We start from the raw sequence: 18967 nt of genomic DNA on the forward strand, positions 1-18967 counted from the left end.
TGTGAAGCAGCTGGTCCAAGCGCAGTTATTGAAAAGCTTTTTTGCCTGGGAAGGCAGGTTCCCTTAGGCATGGTGTGGCTACCTGTCTAAAGGTATTTGGGGATCCAAAGTTCTCGGCAACTACCCAAATGTCCTTATTCCGTGTCTCAAGGTCTCACTCCTTCCACACCAGTGCCCCTCCCCAAGTGTGAGAGACCTGGTGTGGTTGTAGATTTAATTGGCATTGAACTCAGCAACCCGAACAATCCAGCCCTCGGCTTGGCACTCAGCCATACCAGCCCTGCAACTAAAGGGGCTGAGGGACTCCTCCAAACTGTCAAGGCTGTCGGGTTTTCCATGGATCTTCTCGGGGGCATAGTTTTCTCTCAATCGCAATTTTTCCACTGTCTGTACTTCCTGGAGCTATCAGAAAAAGCCAGTTTACTCCACCATCTTTATAATTACTATTGTTGCCATAGAAACTAAACGCCACAGTCACTTGACCTCCCAGTGCCTTGCCCTCCACCTTCACTTCATCCTCTGCCACTCCTGATGATAATTATGCCACCAGGAGGGGTGTGTGTGTGTGTGTGTGTGTTTAGTACCAACCATTAACAGGAAGCCTGAAAGGATACCCACCCAAGTCATGATGGTTTTTGCTGCTGGGGAAAGGGGAGAGAAATTGCATAGGAAAGAGCGAAAAAAAAAAAGAAAAAAAAGGAATTCACATTTTGCTAAGGTATTTTATTTCCTTTATTTAAAAAAAAGCTTGAAGCAAATATGAAAAAATGTTGATACTTAGAAATCTGACGTAGCAGAGATTTATTAAACTGTTTTCTTAAGTTTTGTATTTTTCAAATTTTACCCCTCTCCACTCCCCATACATCATTATTCATAATGATCATGAGGGGCTTATCCCAGGATACAGGTTGATAGAAAACTAAGAAAGTAATTCATAAAACCATTACATCAACAAGTAAAAACACACACACGGCAAAATCACATGGGTAAATACCCCAAATCATTACCTTGTACAAAATCCAAGTCATGAAAAGCAAAAGCTGTCTTTTTCTCATCCGTGTTCCCTTGACAATCATTTGTCCTTCCCTAGAGCCAAACACCATTACCAGTTTTTTAGTGTATTTCCAAAGATATTTAATGCATTTACAAGCACATACCTATATCAATTCCATAAGCAAAAGGCAGACATTTTTCCACATGTTGCTTTGTTCACGATACAATGTATCTTAAAGATGGGCCTACATCAAGGGGCCAGCCCCGTGGCCTAGCAATTAAGTTTGCACGCTCCACTTTGCCGGCCCCGGGGTTCACTCGTTCAGATCCTGGGCACAGACCACCTCACAGCTCATCAAGCCATGCTGAGGCGGCGTCCCACATAGAAGAGCTACAACTCTACAACTATAATATACAACTACATACTGGGGCTTTGGGGCAAAAAAAAAAAAAAAAAAGAAGCTTGGCAACTGATGTTAGCGCAGGGCCAATCTTCCACACACACACACACAAAGATGATCCCACATCAATACATATAGAGATCTCTCTTTTTTTATAGCTTCATAGTATGACAATGTGTTGCTATGCCCTGAGTTAATCAGTTTGGCCCTTTCCAGTGGCTAGTTACTATTTTGCTGTCTTCTATTAGAAATAAAGTGAAATTCAATTAACTTGCAGAAGTCATTTGATACATTCTTGAGCAAATATGTTGAATAAATTCCTAAAAGAGGAATTCCTAGGTAAAGGGATGTGTGCATTTAAAATTTTGATAGCTACTGCCAGATTGTTCTCCATAGGAGTTGTACTATTTCACGGCAATGTATGACAGTGCTTTTCCCCTGCCAAAGAGCAAAATCAAGTTTGAACTTAATCTAATTGTTAATCTAATAAGTGAAAAAGAGTGAAGTCTTGTAGTTTTTAATTGATACTTCTATATCATGACTAAATTTTCCATATTCTTAGGAACTATTTTAAATTCCTTTTCTGTGTTCTTCTGCCTGTTCACGTCCTTTGCCTGTTTTTCTTTTGGAATCTTACAATTTTGCTCTTTGATTTGTCAAAACTTTTTTAAAAATGAGGAGTTAACAATTTGTCTATGATTTTTGTTGCAAATATTTTTCCAGTGTGTTGTTTTATTCTGATCTTTTTATGGTGTTTTTGCTACAAAGATAATTTGTTTAAAATAATCAATATTTTCTCTCATGTTTTCTGAGTGGGGGCCATCTTTAGGCCTTCCTTATGCTGAGATTATAAAAATAAATGTCCTACTTTTTCTCCATGTACTCCCTTGACTCCATATTTTTATATTTAAGTATTGGATCCACTTCGAATTTCTTTTGGTATCAAATGTGATGTATGGCCTAAGCTTATTTTTTTTTCAGATAGGCACCCAAGTCATTCAACATCATTTATTGAGTAATACATCTTTTCCCAACTGATGTGAATGCCACCTTTAACATAGGCTACATTCCCACGTATATTTGAACTTATTTTTGGACATTCTAGTCTGTCCCACTGACCTGCCACACAGTAGAACCACATTGTTTTAATTATTGTAGATTTATAAAGTTTTAATATTTGGTAATGCTAATTACTCTCAGGTTTCTTCCTTTTTAGATTTTTCCTGGATATTCTTGCTTTTTATTTTTCAAGGACTTTTAAAATCATTTTGATCTTTGGGGAAATATTGTTGGTATTATTACAACAAATGGGATCACAGTGAATTGTTAGATTAACATAGTGAACATGGATTTTTTATGATTTTAAGTCTTCTCATCCAACAATACAATCTGCTATTTCTCTCTTCAAGTTCTCTTTTGTGTTCTTCAGTTTCACTTTTTAATTTTATTCATACAGACTTTGTACATTTCTTGTTCACTTATTCTTAATTATCATTTTTGTTGGAATTACAGTAGGGCTTTTATTTCATTATATCTTCTAAGTAGATGTAGTTTGCCTATAGAAAGGCTATGGAATTATCTGGCAACTGGAAAATAATACACATAGATTAACCTTATGTTCTACTGATTTATTTGTCCACCTTTCTTTCTCGAAACCACTACATTCTCCTCAGTTCATTTTTCTCTCACCAGAGTACATTATTCAGTTATTCTTTCAGGAACGGGCTATGGTCAATTAAAAAAAAATTGCAAGTCGTTGCAAGTCTGAAAATGTATTTATTTTGCCCTCAACCTTGAATGATAGTTTGGGGAGAGGAGTCTAGATGCGAAGTTGTTCCCACCGCAGTTTGAACATAGTGCCCACGTGCTTCTTGCACCCAACCTTGCTGATGAAACAGTTACTGTCGAATTCATCCTTCTTCTTGTAGATTAGCTAAACTTTTTTCTCTTTAGGATTAAAGAAATCTTTAATGTTCTGAATCGTGACTGTAATGTGTTACATGTTTGACATATATTCTGCCCACTATTCAGGAACTCTTTTAGTCTAAGGAGGTTTGGCGGTGGTGATTTTGCCCCTCGGGGGACGTTGGGCAATGTCTGAAGACGTTTTTGCTCGTCACAACTGGGGAGGAGGGGCTTTACTGCTAAACATCCAGGAAAGCCCCTCACAACAAAGAATTATCCTGCGCCATCTGCCAATAGTGCTAACACTGAGACAGGCTGGGGTGGGGGTATTTCAGTTCTGGGCCTTGCTCCGGCCAGGTGCGGGCCGAATAGACTTGGCCTCAGCTTCAGGGCAACAATTGCTGCCTGGGGGATTCACTCCTGGCTTTGCAGCTGTGGTTGTCCCGGCCTTGTGGTAGGGGCAGCCTGTCTATCACTGTGGTTTCGCCTTCTCTTTCTACTCATGCAAATGCCTCACAGCCTTTGATCCCTGGAGAGAGCTTGTCTTGTTTTGAATATGACTATATATATAGCAATGTGCTAAAATATCTTTTCATTATCTCTCTGAATTTTGTTTTGAAAGAGACAGATTTCAACATGTGACCTACAGGGTCTTTATACAAAGGTACAAAGTCAATAAAATGAATTCCAGCAATACTGAAAGAAAAAGGGAAGCAAGAAATCACCCATAATCCTGAAACCAGAACATTCAAGGTTAACATATTCCAGAGAACTGTTGTTTAATATATCAGATAAAGTATAAGAACAGTTAGACAGAATAATTATATTAAATAGAATGATATTATACATACTATTTTGAAATTATTTTTACATTTATTTTTCTTGGATTTAACTGAAGGAAAAGCAACAACTAAAATTGAAGAGCTGAACTACTGAATACATTTCTTTAACCCAAGAACTTTTAGTTACCAAATGATTGATCCAATATTAAAATAACTAAATTGAAAAAAGCATTAAAATGTTGGGGATAATTTTTAAAGTTATCTTGAAATCTGTATTAGCATTGATCACTCCTTGCCATGAAAGATGACATTAGCACTCAAACTTCCTCCCTCCCTAACTTTTGTTAGTTACTGTAAAGGGCATCTGTTGTTTTGACCTACTGAACTTCCTCTCACTCTACTTTAGTAACTGATACTCTTTCGAGGAACTAACCTTTGCACTTGACATCAAGCCTCTTAGGGATTTTTCAACCGAGGGCCTTCCCTATGCTAGCTGAGCGTTGAGCACAGTACCCGGCTGGGCACACACAGCTCTCTGGCAGGAATCTGACCTTCACAAGCCACGTGAGGAAAATGAGTGGAGCTGGTTCACGCCCACCATCCAGACCCTTGGAGCTTCCGAGGCCCCTCACTTCTCCCAGACCTATTCGCTCAGCTCGTCTTCTGATTCTGTGAGTGGTCTCCCTCATTGTTCCAATAAATTCTTTTTTTGTTGTTTGTTTGTTTAAATCATCCAGATTCTGCTTTTGCTGACTGAAAAAAATCTATCTGATGTAAAAATATTTTTACTTTGTCAAGGTTTATGACATTCTTTTCTGTAATCATAATTCCTATATATCTTAATTATATATGGTTTAAAGGCCAATTACCATTATCCTTTATTTTCACTTATTGCCTGCTTAGGTGGATTTCCTGAGTAATTTTTTTTTCAAGAATGATTCATAGGTCCTGTATTTATAGACTTCTTATATGTTCAAAAATATCCGTGAGTTGCCTTTGTACTAGAACAATATTTTAGCTAGGTCAAATTTAATATTTCTAGGCCAAAATTTCATTCCCTAAAAACTACATACATATTGCTTCATTGTCTTCTTAGATGCTTCTGGTCAAGATGGAGTAATAGGGACCATATTTACCCTGCCTTCTGAAACAACTTTAAAATCAGACAGAATATATGAAACAACAGGTCTTAAGGCATTGGAAACCAGTCAGTGAAGGACTGTGATCGTCAAATAGGGGAAAATTATGAGGTGATCTTTCTCAATGCCCCCAGCTTACTGCCTGTAGAAAGTTTCTAATTAGCCGTTCAGGGAGGGAAAACTCAGGTACAGTTTGGAAGTCTCCATGAGGTGAACAGACAGAGTTGACTGTAGGGAGACCAAGGAAACTAGAGTTTGTTCGGAAGAATACCAAAGAAGAGAGAGCTTCACAGAGAGAAAATTCTAAAATCTGCAAAGCGTTCCCTTTGAGTACTCAACTGAGAGCTTATCAGCCCATGGCTGCGAGGAAACACTTGAGGATGGAGAAAGACTCACCCAAAAGTATTAGAGGGAACAATCCTTGGATCTCACATAGTGCCAGACATAGTCTGTACCCACCAACCAGGGTGAAAAACATCAACAATCACAAGGCATTAGGTAGAGCACTCATAAGAATTTTACCTCAGTAGGTGCAAAAAGTTAACCCTAGACTAAATGCTGCCCTGGTCCTGTACAAAAAAGCTTAAAAACAAGATCCAAAAGGATCAAACTGTTTCCCAGTAACTTAACCGTGTCTCAGAACAAAGCTCAGAAGTACTTACAAGAATACAAAAGCATCCAACATGGTAAAATTCACAATGTCTGGCATCTAATAAAAAATTACCATGTATGCAAAGAAGCCTGAAAATACTAATCATAAAGGGAAAAAAATCATTTGAAATTGACTCAGAATTAACACAGATAATATAATTAATAGACCGCAACATTAAAAATAGACATTATAAAAGTATTCCATATGTTCAAGAAGCTACAAGAAAGATTAAATATCTTAGATAGAAACATGGAAAATATTAAAAAAGAAACCAAATCAAGCTTCTAGAGAAAGACTAGAAGATGCAACAATGTCTGAGAGGCAAAATACACTGAACAGGATTAATGGCATATTACATTGCATGCAGAAGAAAAGGTTATTGAACTTGAAGACATAGCAAGAGAAACAACCTGATAAACACAGAGAAAAATTTTAAAGCACGGAGCATCAGTAAGTTGTAGAACCAAATCAAGTGGCCTAATATACTTATAATTGGAGTACCTGAGGAGAGTAAGGAATATAGAAAATACATTGGAGGAAATAATGGCTGAAAAATTTCCACATTTGATGAAAACTATCAATCCATAGATCCAAGGTGGTCTCAACAACCCTCAAGCACAAGAAATTTTTTTAATTACTGAAAATCATCATAATTAAGTTGCTTAAACCAATAGTAAACAAAAAATCTTCAAAGCAGTCAGAGAATAATGACACATTATGCACAGAGGAACAAAGATAAGGATGACAGCAGATTTATCATTGGAAATGATGCAAGATAGAAGACAATGAAGTAAAATATTTAAATTACTGAATGACAAAACTACCAACCTAGGTCTCTACCCAGCAAAGCTATCTTTCAAAAATAGAAGTGAAATGAAGACTATTTTCATGATTTCAGATTTTCAAAATCTGAATGACTTCATCAGCAGCCGACCTACACTATAAGAAATGTTAAAGAAATTCCTTTCAGCAGAAGGAAAATGAGGCAAGATGGAAATCTAGATTGACACAAAGGAATAAAAACCACCAGAAATGGTAACTGCATATGTAAGTATAAAGAATTCTTTTTCATATTATGTAAACCTCTTTAAAAAATAAGTGGCTATTTAAAGCAAAAATAATATCAACATATTATGGGATTTATATAGAAGTAAAATGTATCTCAACAATAGCACAAAGTTTTGAAAAGGAGAAATGGAAGAATACTGTTGTAAAGACCTTATACGATACAGCAAATAGTATATTATCACTTGAAGGTAGACCATGATAAGGTCAAAGATATATACTGTAAACCCTAGAGCTACCACTAAAATAACAAAACCAAGAGTTATAACTAATAAACCAGTAAAGGAGATAAAATCTAATCATTAAAAAATGCACAATTAAGGGGCCAGCCTGGTGGCATGGCGGTTAAGTACACACACTTCCCTTCAGTGGTGGCCCAGGATTCGCCAGTTCGGATCCTGGGCATGGACCTACACACCGCTTATCAAGCCATGCTGAGGTGTCCCACATAGAGCAACTAGATGGATGTACAACTATGACATACAACTATCTACTGGGGCTTTGGAGAGAAACAAAGGAAACAAGGAGGAAGATTGGCAACAGATGTTAGCTCAGGGCTAATCTTCCTCAAAGAAAAAAAAATGCACAATTAAGTCAAAAGGACGCAGAAAAAGAGGAAAAAAGAAAACAAAGAATATAGATAAGAAAATAGAAAAAAAATAGCAATAGGGTAGATTAAAATCCAAAGACAACAATAATCCCACTAAAAATAAATGGTTTAGAAAGTGGGTGAAGGAAACAGGGGATCCTTCTGTACTACTCTCTACTACCTTTGCAACTTTCTATGAATCTCTAAGTATTTCAAAATAAAAAGTTAAAAAAGCAAATAGTTTAAACACCTCAATTAAAGGGCAGAAATTGTCAAATTGGATTAAAAAGCAACTGAATGAAAATAAAAATGCAACATACCCATTATCTTCCTGGATTGAATATTTCTCTGGAGAAATCAGAGGCTAGCATGATCCTTCACACAGATAGTTAGATTTTTCTGCTCGGATTGTTTAGAATTCTTTCAATCTGAGGATTTGTTTTAGGAAAAATTTCCTATATTATATCTTAGAATTTTTTTTCTGTGCCATTGATTTAGTTCTGTACTTCATATCCATTCTTAGTGGATCATTTTACCCTAGATATGTCTTCTTTATAATTACCTTAATATTTGTCTTATTTCTCTCCATTTATGTGATTATCTAAAGCCTTCCTATATGGCACAAATTGAGTTTTCAATTTCTTGTTGCTTCTAACTTATTTTTCCTCTATAATGTTTCACAATCTGTTGCCTCAGCAATACCCCTCTTCAACTCTTTTCGCTGCTTTACCATTTTGTCTTTCAACTCTTGTTTTATTGAATTTATGGACTTCTCAAATTCTTCTGTAGCATGAGACACTTGTGGGAGTTTACTTTTGTCCCTGGAGTTATACTTCCTTTCAGGGTAGGCTCTTCATCTGGCTCATATGATGTTTCTTTTTCACATTTTTCCCTATAGTCTTTGTGTCTGGTTATCGTGCCGTTTATCTTTCTAATGCTTAATAAGAGCAGCTCAGTATAGTCTTTCCATGTACTTTGAGATGGTACGAAAGGACTCTCTTTGACAACTTTCTTTTATAAAGTAGAACTTGTTTGTCTTCCTCTCCAGTGTATAGGTGGAGGTCTGGGTGGAATCTTTCATGTACTTTTCTGTAGCCTGATCTGATCTTGTGTTATATGAGGACCTCACTGTTAACCTGGCTTGTACTCTTAATAGTTGCCCATGAGATTCCATCAACTCCACTATACCAAGGGGCTCTATCCTATTCCTATGTGCTTTTCTTCCTTCATTGAAGTCACATGAAACCCTAAAAAATACTTCCTATCCCTATAGAGAGTCCTCGGGGACAGTCAGGGACTTCTACTCTTGAGGATCTCCTTGTGTTTCCCTGGGCTACCTACTCAATGCCTCAGCTGCCACTCTTGAAGTTGGTCATATTAATGAGAATTCTGGTTTTCTTTCTTTCATGTACCCTCTTTATTCAGTACTGCTTTGGGCAGGTGAGATAGTAGCTATGCTTTTATATTAATCTTTTTTATTCTATTTTTTATGTCAATATACACCTATCGGATGTTTACGGCATGAAGTTGAGCTCCATTCATTGCTTCTCTCTTGCTGGTAAACTTTTGGCTGTAGTTTTACTAATTTTGCTTATTCTTTTAGATATTGGTAAAGGGAGAGTCTACCATCTGAATTTATTCAGCTCTTTATTGAGAATTGCCAATTTTTATATTAATCATCTTACTTTAAATATCTCTCTCTATACTATCCTAGAGTAAGTGATTTGCCATATATTTCAGGTTAGTTATAAATCATTTCACAATAGATTAATTCCATGCTTTCGCATGGGCGTGTCTTAAAATTTTAGAAGTTCTAATATTGTAACCAGCTGCCAAAAATAATCAATTCTAGCTTCAAGTTCATACTTCTTACAATGAGATTTAAATTTCTCTATTCTTAGGAAATAGTAGAGTCTTTCTGTATTTAATAGAGAATTAACTCTTTGAATTTTTTAGTTTCTGTCCCTCAGAAAAGAGAGATTTGTTTGGCTTCAAATACTGGGAGAATTTCAGAGAGACCTGGGACACAAGGAGTTTGCACTTCTGTAGCAATAGCCTTTGAGAGACTCCTTGAAATCCTGAAGACTCAGCAGAACAAAGATGTTGGATTTACTTTATCATTTCATTGCTTATTAAATTAAACAAAAAATAAAATGTAACCGTTGAGTCCAGTAATTCATACTCCTGAAGACCGTTTCATTTTAAAATTAATGAGTAAAACACAATATGTCTCCCTGGGGAACTGTGGCCATCTTACCTTTGTGTAGTAACCTAAGATTCTTCACAGGAACAGTATTAAAGCAGAGCTAAAGAGCTGAGATGACAAATAACCAAAAGGCACACACAAAATAAACATAGTGATCAAAAATACTAACGCCATTAAAAGAAAAAACATGGAAAATAATAAAGTAATGTAATGTAGTCTTCCAAAAAATTATAATTTGCACCTTCTGATCTTACATTTTGAAACATATCACAACCATTCTTGGCCACAAACGGCCAGAAACGCTACTCTTCTCTATCCTTCATACTTTCCCAGGAGATCCCACTCAAGCATTTTTGCACCATGGCTGTGTTAAACAATGAAAATATCTGAGTCTGCCTGGCACTCTTGGCTCAAAGATCTTCTCGTGACTTCTTCCCTCAGGAAGAAGCCTCGAGGCTTCCCGGACCGCCCTGAATAACCCCTCCCTCTACCTACCTACCTACCTACTCACGCGCGTGCACGTGTGCACACAGACGCACAAACACACAGACACACACACACAATCTCTGCATCTCAGGGCCTCTAATTACTACTATGATGTCTCTTATTACTATCTAAAATTCCTTGTATTTGTTTACTTGTCTGTGATCTGCCTCTGCTCCAAAGAAGGAAACTCGTCTGTCTTGTTTGCTATCCCCAACCCCCAGCATCTAGAAGAGTATATGGCTCACAATGAGTGCCATTAAATATTTGATGATTAAATGTTTAGATCCAATAGCTTCACAGTTAACTAGAGATGAGAGCTACCTAATTGTTTCTTAGACCGGGATCTTCTTGTCAGATAGAAACCTTCAGAATATACAGATGTTTCCTTGCCCTGGACGCCAGACAGAGCAGAAGATTGTGGAAAACAGCTGGCTCAGCTGCCACTGGATTGATGCCAAACACGATGTTTCTTTCCAGACCTGAAAACCGACGGACACTGTCCAACACAATGTGATTGCCGGCGATATCTGTTGCGTCCTTGATCCAAACTAACAGATCATTTCCCTCATCGAGCTGAGACATTCTTCTCCTCCTCATTGCTCTTAGAAGCTTCTCTTTATATATTTCCACTTCACTTGCTTTGCTGCAAAGCATAGCAATATCCTTGGGGAAATAACCATTCCTCAAGAGAAACTGGCACCTCTCTGCTAGCTGGACCACCATCTCCTCCAAGTCCGAGCACTCCACAATCTGGAAATTGCCTGGGACACCCTGAACCCATTTAGCTTCATGGACCATCTCCAGGCATGCAGGGGGGATGTTAGGTGGAGGATTTTCTGTGACCTCCTGCATTACTTTTTGTAGGTAGTTGGCTATTGGATCTGCATTGCGGACCACTCTGGTGAGCTCTTCTTTTGGATCCTGGTCTAAGAAACTGGGGAGGCCATTGCAACTCAAGTGGCTGGTCTGAAAGTAGTCCAGAAAGATCCAGAGAATTCCTCGGTTACCGTTTTCTCTCCAAGTGATCGTTCTTGCCTTCTCATACCAGTCCCCATCTTCAGTGCGGAAATTCTGAGCTTCATCGATGATGATGTGTTGAGTCCTTTCAAAGTTATTTTTCATGAAGGTTTTCCGGGTCACTGCCTGGCAGATATTTTTCTTGCTGAAAATGTAAGAAATATAGTCAAGTTTCCCCAATCAAACAAAGGAAGCTAATTCTACTCTTAAACTCCTCTGAAAATAGTAAATATAATATGACTCTTAGCATGTAAACTTAAAGCCACATCAGTCAGAGTTACTCAAGAAAAGAAAGTGAATATGCTTAGGCTGCGTACCTCACAAACTTCATCAGGGGCTGGTTCTCACAGACGTAGAGAATGTCACCTGGTTGACAGCCAAACACATTCCTGATCTTCTCCATGATCCTAAGAGCCAGGATGGTCTTCCCTGATCCAGGTAAGCCGTGAACAAACAGCTCTCTGGTCTTGCGAAGGTTCTTTGAAAGCAACTCATACTGTTTATCTGTGAGTAGGTTCAAAACCTCAGAGCCCAGCTCTTCACTTAAGAAAGATCTGAACCCACACAGGACTATCACAAGGGACTGTAACAGAGCTTCCATGTGCTGGGTGGTCGTAAGGTTGTAGGACTCGGGGTAAATTTGCAAATCAGAACCATGAAGGGCGTTTGCGGTTCTATCAGGATTCAACAGGAAGACCAAGGGAGTGATGCACAGTTTCCCAGTGTAGCCACCTGTGTTCACCAGCTTCAGCTTTAAGGAACAGGCGACTCGCAGAGAATAGTCCTTCCAGCCCTCATCGCACTCACTGAGGATGGTGTAGAGGAGCGGGATGTTGTTCTGGGAAAGTAGAAGAGCATCGCAGATTACTCCCTGCTTCTCTGGCAGACCCAAGTCCACAGCCCAGCTTTGAGAAAAAATCAAGATTCCTCGAGAGACAGAGCGCATTTCTCTATTGATTAAGTCTCTGAGTCCTTTATGTTGTGAGATCAATTCTTTGTAGAGGCTGTCTGGAGTATACACCACTCTGTCTGAAAATACTAGACAGGGAAAGAATTGGAATAAATAATCACCACTACGTGTAAAAGATTCAGTCGACATTTAGACCCTACTGTGTGTCAGCCCTAGGTTATGCATTAGTAACAAAAAGATAAAACAATTCCCAGTCCAATGGAGCTGATAATTGATTGGCATAAACAGAGACAAACAATAATTATGACACAAAGTGATAAATGCAATGGGAAGGAAGTGCACAAGGCATTATGTGAACACCAAGGAGACGTACAGCTTAAGAAAGAAGAAAATATGAGTCTTATGAAGGAGACACTTGAGCTGTTTCTTAAAGGATCACTGCGAGTTAGCCAGTAGAAGGACGGGAGAACAGAGAGAGAGGCAAAACAAGATTCAGGAGTAAAGCACAAGAGACAAGCAACAGCACGCTCCATTCAGGCAACTCCAAGCAGTGTGTGTTGCTGACACCTAAAGTGAGAGGGAAAGAGGTGGCGATGATGGTGGGGAAGAAGGCACTATAGTGCCATCCTAACACCTGGCAATGCTGACTATAGTTAACAATACTGTATTATATACTTGAAAGTTGCTGAGAGAGGTCTTAAATGTTCTCACCACAGCTACCCACACAAATGATGATTATGTGAAGTGATGGATACATTAATGTTAATTAACCTTATCACGGTCACCATTTCACAATATATACATGTAAGAAATCATCATACTATACACCTTACACATGATGTTACATGTCCATTATATCTCCATAAAGCCAGAAAAAAAAACACCTGGCAAAGGTTATATACTATATGATTTCACCTACCTGACATTCTGTGAAAGGCAAAACTGTAGGAATGGAGAACAGATCAACGGCTGTTAGGCGTAGGGATTGAAGGAGAGTTTGACTACAAAGGGGGAGCATGAAGGAGTCTCTTTTGGGTGTTGGAATTATAGTCTATCTTGACTGTGTTGGTGGTTACATGAATCTATACATGTTTGAAAACCCTTAGAACAGTATAACAAAAAAATTCCATTTTACAGACGTAAATTTAAAAAATTAATTTTTAAAAGTGCTTTTTAAAAAGAGTTTTGGCTTTTTCTCCGTGTATACAAAAGGTTCTTAAACGTTGTGAGGTGACAAGCCCAAATCTGGAATCTAACCAAAACTATAAGCCCTCTCCCCAGAAAAAACTCAAATACACATACAATTTGAATTTCTAAGTGAGGGTGGGGGAAGAGACAAGGATGAATCCAGATTTCTGTGCTTGGCTGGATGGAGAATGGACTCCCCAATCGATAGAGATAATGTAGACGAACAGCAGAAAAAGAATACTTGATACAGAATAATATGCAGACTATACAGAAGAAATCGAAGATTGTCAGAGCAGGAGATCGATTTTGGAAATGCTCAGTTTGGAATATCTGTGGTACATGACGCTGTCCAGCAAGCAACTGGACACACCAGTAAAATTTGTCCAGGCTCAGAGTAATACTAGTTTTATTTTCCATAAAAGTGGACTAAACTAAGGACGCTTCCTACTACTATTTTGATTTAACATCATTCTGGATTTATTGGCCAATGAACTGAAACAAGCAAAAGAAATAAAATGTATAAAAATATGAACAGTTAGTTCAAAATTACCTTTCTTTTTGCATTAATGATTATTAAGTAAAATGTTTGGAAACAGTATAATGTACATTTTAAAACTAAGAGCTTTCCTACATGCTAGCAATTCACAATCAGAAATTATTATCATATAAAGATCCAATGTTAGGAAGAAAATTTAATATTTTGAGTAATAATATGGATAAAACTTTGAAACAATTGAGAGATATACCATATTTCACTGACTACAAACGTACTTGAACATCTCTAAAATCAAGATACATTGTGTAATTTAATTGGCAATATTTTCTTTTTCAGTGGTAAATAAATAATAATGCAATATTGTTTTCTTAAGTTTGATGAAATATGGTAAAAGAGACTTGAATGAATGGCCAAACATTTCACATTCAATTATGAAAAAAATTCACTGTTGTAAAAATGACAGTTCTTTCCAAATTAATTTATCATTTTCATGTAATTGCCATAAAAATAATCTTATATTGTCCTTTTCTTTTTGGTGGAACAAAATGTTTCTAAGCTTCTTCTAGAAGAGAAATGCCATGATAATACCATTTGAGGAAACTGTACTCTGGTATACTTAAGGACTTACAAGTTTTGAATTACAAACTGGCAATATTCACCTAAATTTACAAGCAATTGTTACTAGTTGGGATTTATCCTTAAGGTATTTGTAGAAAAATGTATATTGTAGCACTGTTTAAAATAGAAAAAATTAGATATCATCTAAAATTCCATCAAAAAGGGGACTGGTTAACGAAGTGATAGCAGAGGTGTTTGCAAAGGTCTTATTTTTTGACCTGGGTGGTGGTTACACAGGTTTCACTGCATAATTATTTATTAAATTATATCTTTGTTCTATATACTTTCTGCATGTATTATACATTTCAGGATAAAAACAGCAAAATTAATAACACGTTTAGGAATACTATGAAATACTATACAATCAATAAAAGAATCGGGTAAATCTATGAGTAAGGTTGTAACAAGATGTACACACACATTACTCAGGTTCAGCTTGCACAGCTGTAGTGCATTCATTTTTACTGCTGTGTAATATTCCATTACGTAAATAAACTACAATATATTTACCCATTGTTGTGACAACAGATTTTTTGGTTGTTTCCTGTTTGGGCTGTTACAAACAGTGAATCTACGACCCCTCATGGGCATATCTCCAATTATAGATATCTCCTGATGCACGTGTACACGTTTTTCTCTAGAACCTAGAAAGAACTGCTGAATGCTAGAGTGTGCAAATGACCAAATATCCAATTTGTTTTCCAAAGGGATTAGGCCAACTTAATTCCCAGCATGGATGTACAAAAGATCCTGATTACCCACAACCTCCCCAACACCTGATTTGTCAATTAAAAGGTGTAACATGGCATCTACTTGTGGTTTTGATTTGCATTTCACTCCTGACTGATGGGTTGAGCATCTTTTCGTAAGTTTACTGGACATATATGTTTCCTTTTCTGGGAAATACATCTTTATAACTATTGCCCATTTTTCTACTGGGTGGTTTGTCCTTTTAAAAAATTGTGCAAGTTCTTTATATGTTCTTCCTACCAATCCTTTGTCAGCTACATGGATTGCAAATATCTTCTTCAAGTTTTTAGTCAAATCTTTTCACTCTTTTTAAGCTATTTTTGAGGAACAGAAGTTTTTAATTTTAATGTAGGAAAATTGATCAATCTTTTTGTTTAAGTTTAATACTTTTGTGTCTCGTTTAGGAAATCCCTCCCTACCTCAATGACACAAAATTATTCATATACATTTTCTACTAAAAATGTGAAAAGTTTGTTTCTGACGTGTAAGTCCTTAAAACTTCTGAAATTGGTTTTTTATATAATATAAAATAGGAGCCCATTTTTATTTTTTTCCATATGGATGAACAACCAACATGTGCCAAAGCAACCAGAGATGATGAGTTACCTGGAAAGTAACGTTTTTGCTGTTCTTCCAGACATTCCAAATTCTTATGAATGCACACACTCCTGCTGCAGGGTGTCGTGGTTGACAAGCTCAGCGCAAGGACCATCTCAGAAAATCTGGAAAGATCTTAGGAAACAAGAACCAAAGTTTCAAAATGCAAAAAGGCAGACCCCAAGTTAGAGCTGAGCTGTGTTGCACAGTCTTTCACTTAGTTTTAGAACTCAAAGCCGTGGCCCACGCTATTTGTGTTTACATCCTAAGTCAGCTCGGGAAAGCCTACTGATATCTTGGGGGGAAGAAACTGGCATGTAGCAACACTTCTTAATTTTGTGTGTGTGTGTGTGAGGAAGATCGGCCCTGAGCTAAGATCTGTTGCCAGTCTTCCTCTATTTTGTATCCGGGAATGCTGCCACCGCATAGCTTGATGAGCGGTATGCATGTCCGCGCCCGGGGTGCGAACCTGCGAACCCTGGGCTGCCAAAGCAGAGCATGCGAACTTAACCACTATGCCACTGGGCTGGCCCCAGTTTTTAATTTTTAATTTTATTATACTGAATCAAACTATTTTTATATTTTTAGAATGCTTATATTAAAAAAATATGATTAGAAAATGTGAAGGTCAATGGATATAGATTTCTGAGAAGATTCTGAAATGGACTTCATTTTTCTGGACTTTTGAAGAAGTTACCATTGATTTTCTTTTGTCTAATTTTATCTCAGGCTTTCCTTTTCCAAGGTGGATGCATATCACCAAGACTACTCTTTGGCTTATCAGTCACGGTTAGCATCACATGTTGGCTCTCAAAAGGAAAAGTGAGAAAGGAGAGGGACAGCCATGTCATGTTTGGGTTCAAAAATGAAAGTGGGGCAATGAGAAAGGGAGAATATTTCATCCAGGGAACCACAGAAGAATGGGAAGGCAGGGGAATGGGGCAGTAAGTTCAAGGGCACACATATGTACATGGGAAACAGGAATTTCCTGAAAAAATGTGAGTTCATGAAAAGGAAAAGAAGAGACTTGAAATGAACACAAGAAAGCATGTAAAAATAGAAATTACCAAGTCAAACAGCCCCCTGCACCAACCTCTAGTTGGTTTACTAGCCCAGGGTATCTTTTTGTTGAATGCAGGATATTCAAGATGGACAGATGAAAAAAGGGCAATGACCCACCGACTATGTCTATAGAAATTAATAAATCAGTCATCTGCAATTCAGAGTACCTCTCTTTCCCCAGATTCTAAAATAATACCTCCCTTTCCTCCCTCCCCACCTCCCCTGTCCCAGCAAACATTACAATCACTGTGGATTCTGCTCCCTGACCTGGGTCGGCTTCCGTCATCCAAGCTACCCATTCCTTTGTGCGCAGCTGTGTCACACGATTGTCCTTCACCTGCCAGGAACTAGGCACTTTAGCAAACACTGCACAGCAGAATGGTTCCACCTTGACAGCACAGACATATCCATGGAGGGCACCCTGATTGTGCACTTCAAGGAATTTGACGGCATATTTTATCTCACGCCTCTGTGTACAGAAATGATGGACAGGTAATTTCTTAATAGAGTGATCAATAGAAGCCCTCAAGGCAGTAAGATCTAGTCTCTCATTTTTACATCCAATGACTCGATGGGTCTCATCACACACACCAAAAAATACAAACCCTCCTTCAGTGTTTGCAAACGCAGAAACACAACTGGGGAGACTCTCTTCAAAGCATTGTGACACCTCTGTTGACAACATTTTAAATTCAACATGAGTGGAACTAGTAAAGTTGAGCTTTTCCTCGTACTGAAGGTGAGCTCTGTCAAATAAAGCAGCAGCTGAGGCCTTTATGTTACCTTCATTTTGTACACCAACCCGAACTTTCTGTGGATTTAAATCGGAATCATTAATATTCATAAAAGTCCGAGTCTTCTTTTTGAGGAATGCCAGTGCTTCGTGAGAATTCATGACATTGGTAGATGTTCTATGTCTGTAGTACAAGTTAGAGCACAAGGTAGCAAGCCGTACACCAGAGGCCTCTGCGTTCCATGATTTCACAAAAATCAAAAAGATGTCTCCCTGCTGCATCTCATCTAAATAGCCATTGAAAATGGAAGGCAGCTGCAACCCTACTCCATGAATTTCATAATTGTAATCTTTGTTCTCAATCTCAGCCTTGACCACTCCCCCACCAGAATTCATCAGGGCACATATTGCATACAAGATGATTTTATTCTGTTTCTCCTGCAGTTGAGGGTCCATTTTATTCCTTTGTTCATTCCCAAGGATGACTTTTCCTGCGTCTAAAACACACTCAGGAAAGTTTGTTTCCAAATCAGTCTTGATACTCATCTTCCCAGCACTTGTCCTATTCTTACCCTGAAATGTCCTCCTAAAAAACAGGAAGATAGAGCCATTAGAATAGGACAAGAATAGGGGCCGTGGGAAAATTGACAGTTTGAGGCCACTGTTCTCAAGTTGGTAACTTCATTTATTCCCACAGGGCTTGAGGCCAGACTGATGCAAGAATTAAGTGTGTAGGACGGGCTGAGGAACTAAGTCTGCCGGAAGCCCACTGCCACCGGAGAAATGATCAAGAGGCTATTTTTATGCTGTGATTTTAGCAACTGTTTCTGCCAAGTTCTCTGAGTGGCAAGGTCTCCTCGGTCACCTGCAGAAAACAGGAAATTTTACAAAGATACACATGGACTGGAGGTGGAATGCAACTGGAAAGCTTTCACGGTCAGAGGTCTCTCTCGGGTGTGCTGTTTATTGTATTTCTTGGTGTTTTGTCTTTTTCATTTCACTGAGACCTGGGCAATTCTCAGATTATATTATAGCCCAGTTTTGGGAAGGAGCAAAGCTGATTGAGTTGGTAATTTATCATTGTTGCTTGGAACAGATCCTTTAGCTTCCCCTGGTCCAAGCAGTTCTCATCTTGTGAAAAAAATATACACGTATATTATATACTTTTATATATAATATATATTCAATTTTTATACATTAAAACATATTTTATATATAATTATAATTATATACTATATATTTTTATATATAATTTGTTTGGAACTACAAATTATTTACTATTTGTTTGGAACAACCAGGCTAGCAGGTTAAGGTGGGCTTTTGACATTTCCTAAACCTCAACTGACAACAAGGAATCTCAGAAGAGGGAAAGCTGAAT

At 37.8% G+C, this 18967-nt stretch overlaps 1 protein-coding gene across 1 annotated transcript; it reads right to left on the minus strand.

Annotated features, from left to right (window-relative positions):
• Positions 1-10274: 10274 nt before the first annotated feature.
• On the minus strand, positions 10275-18135 carry LOC131416667 (schlafen family member 5-like). The gene is made up of 4 exons (XM_058559327.1): positions 17124-18135; positions 15804-15929; positions 11553-12273; positions 10275-11380 (listed from the first exon to the last, which is right to left on the minus strand). Exons 1-4 carry the CDS (start codon positions 18133-18135, stop codon positions 10570-10572), a joined length of 2670 nt encoding a protein of 889 aa, XP_058415310.1. The 3' UTR covers positions 10275-10569.
• Between the last annotated feature and the right edge of the window lie 832 nt (positions 18136-18967).

The sequence above is a fragment of the Diceros bicornis genome, chromosome 18 (genome assembly GCF_020826845.1).
Source record: "Diceros bicornis minor isolate mBicDic1 chromosome 18, mDicBic1.mat.cur, whole genome shotgun sequence".
NCBI classification, from domain to species: Eukaryota; Metazoa; Chordata; class Mammalia; order Perissodactyla; family Rhinocerotidae; genus Diceros; species Diceros bicornis.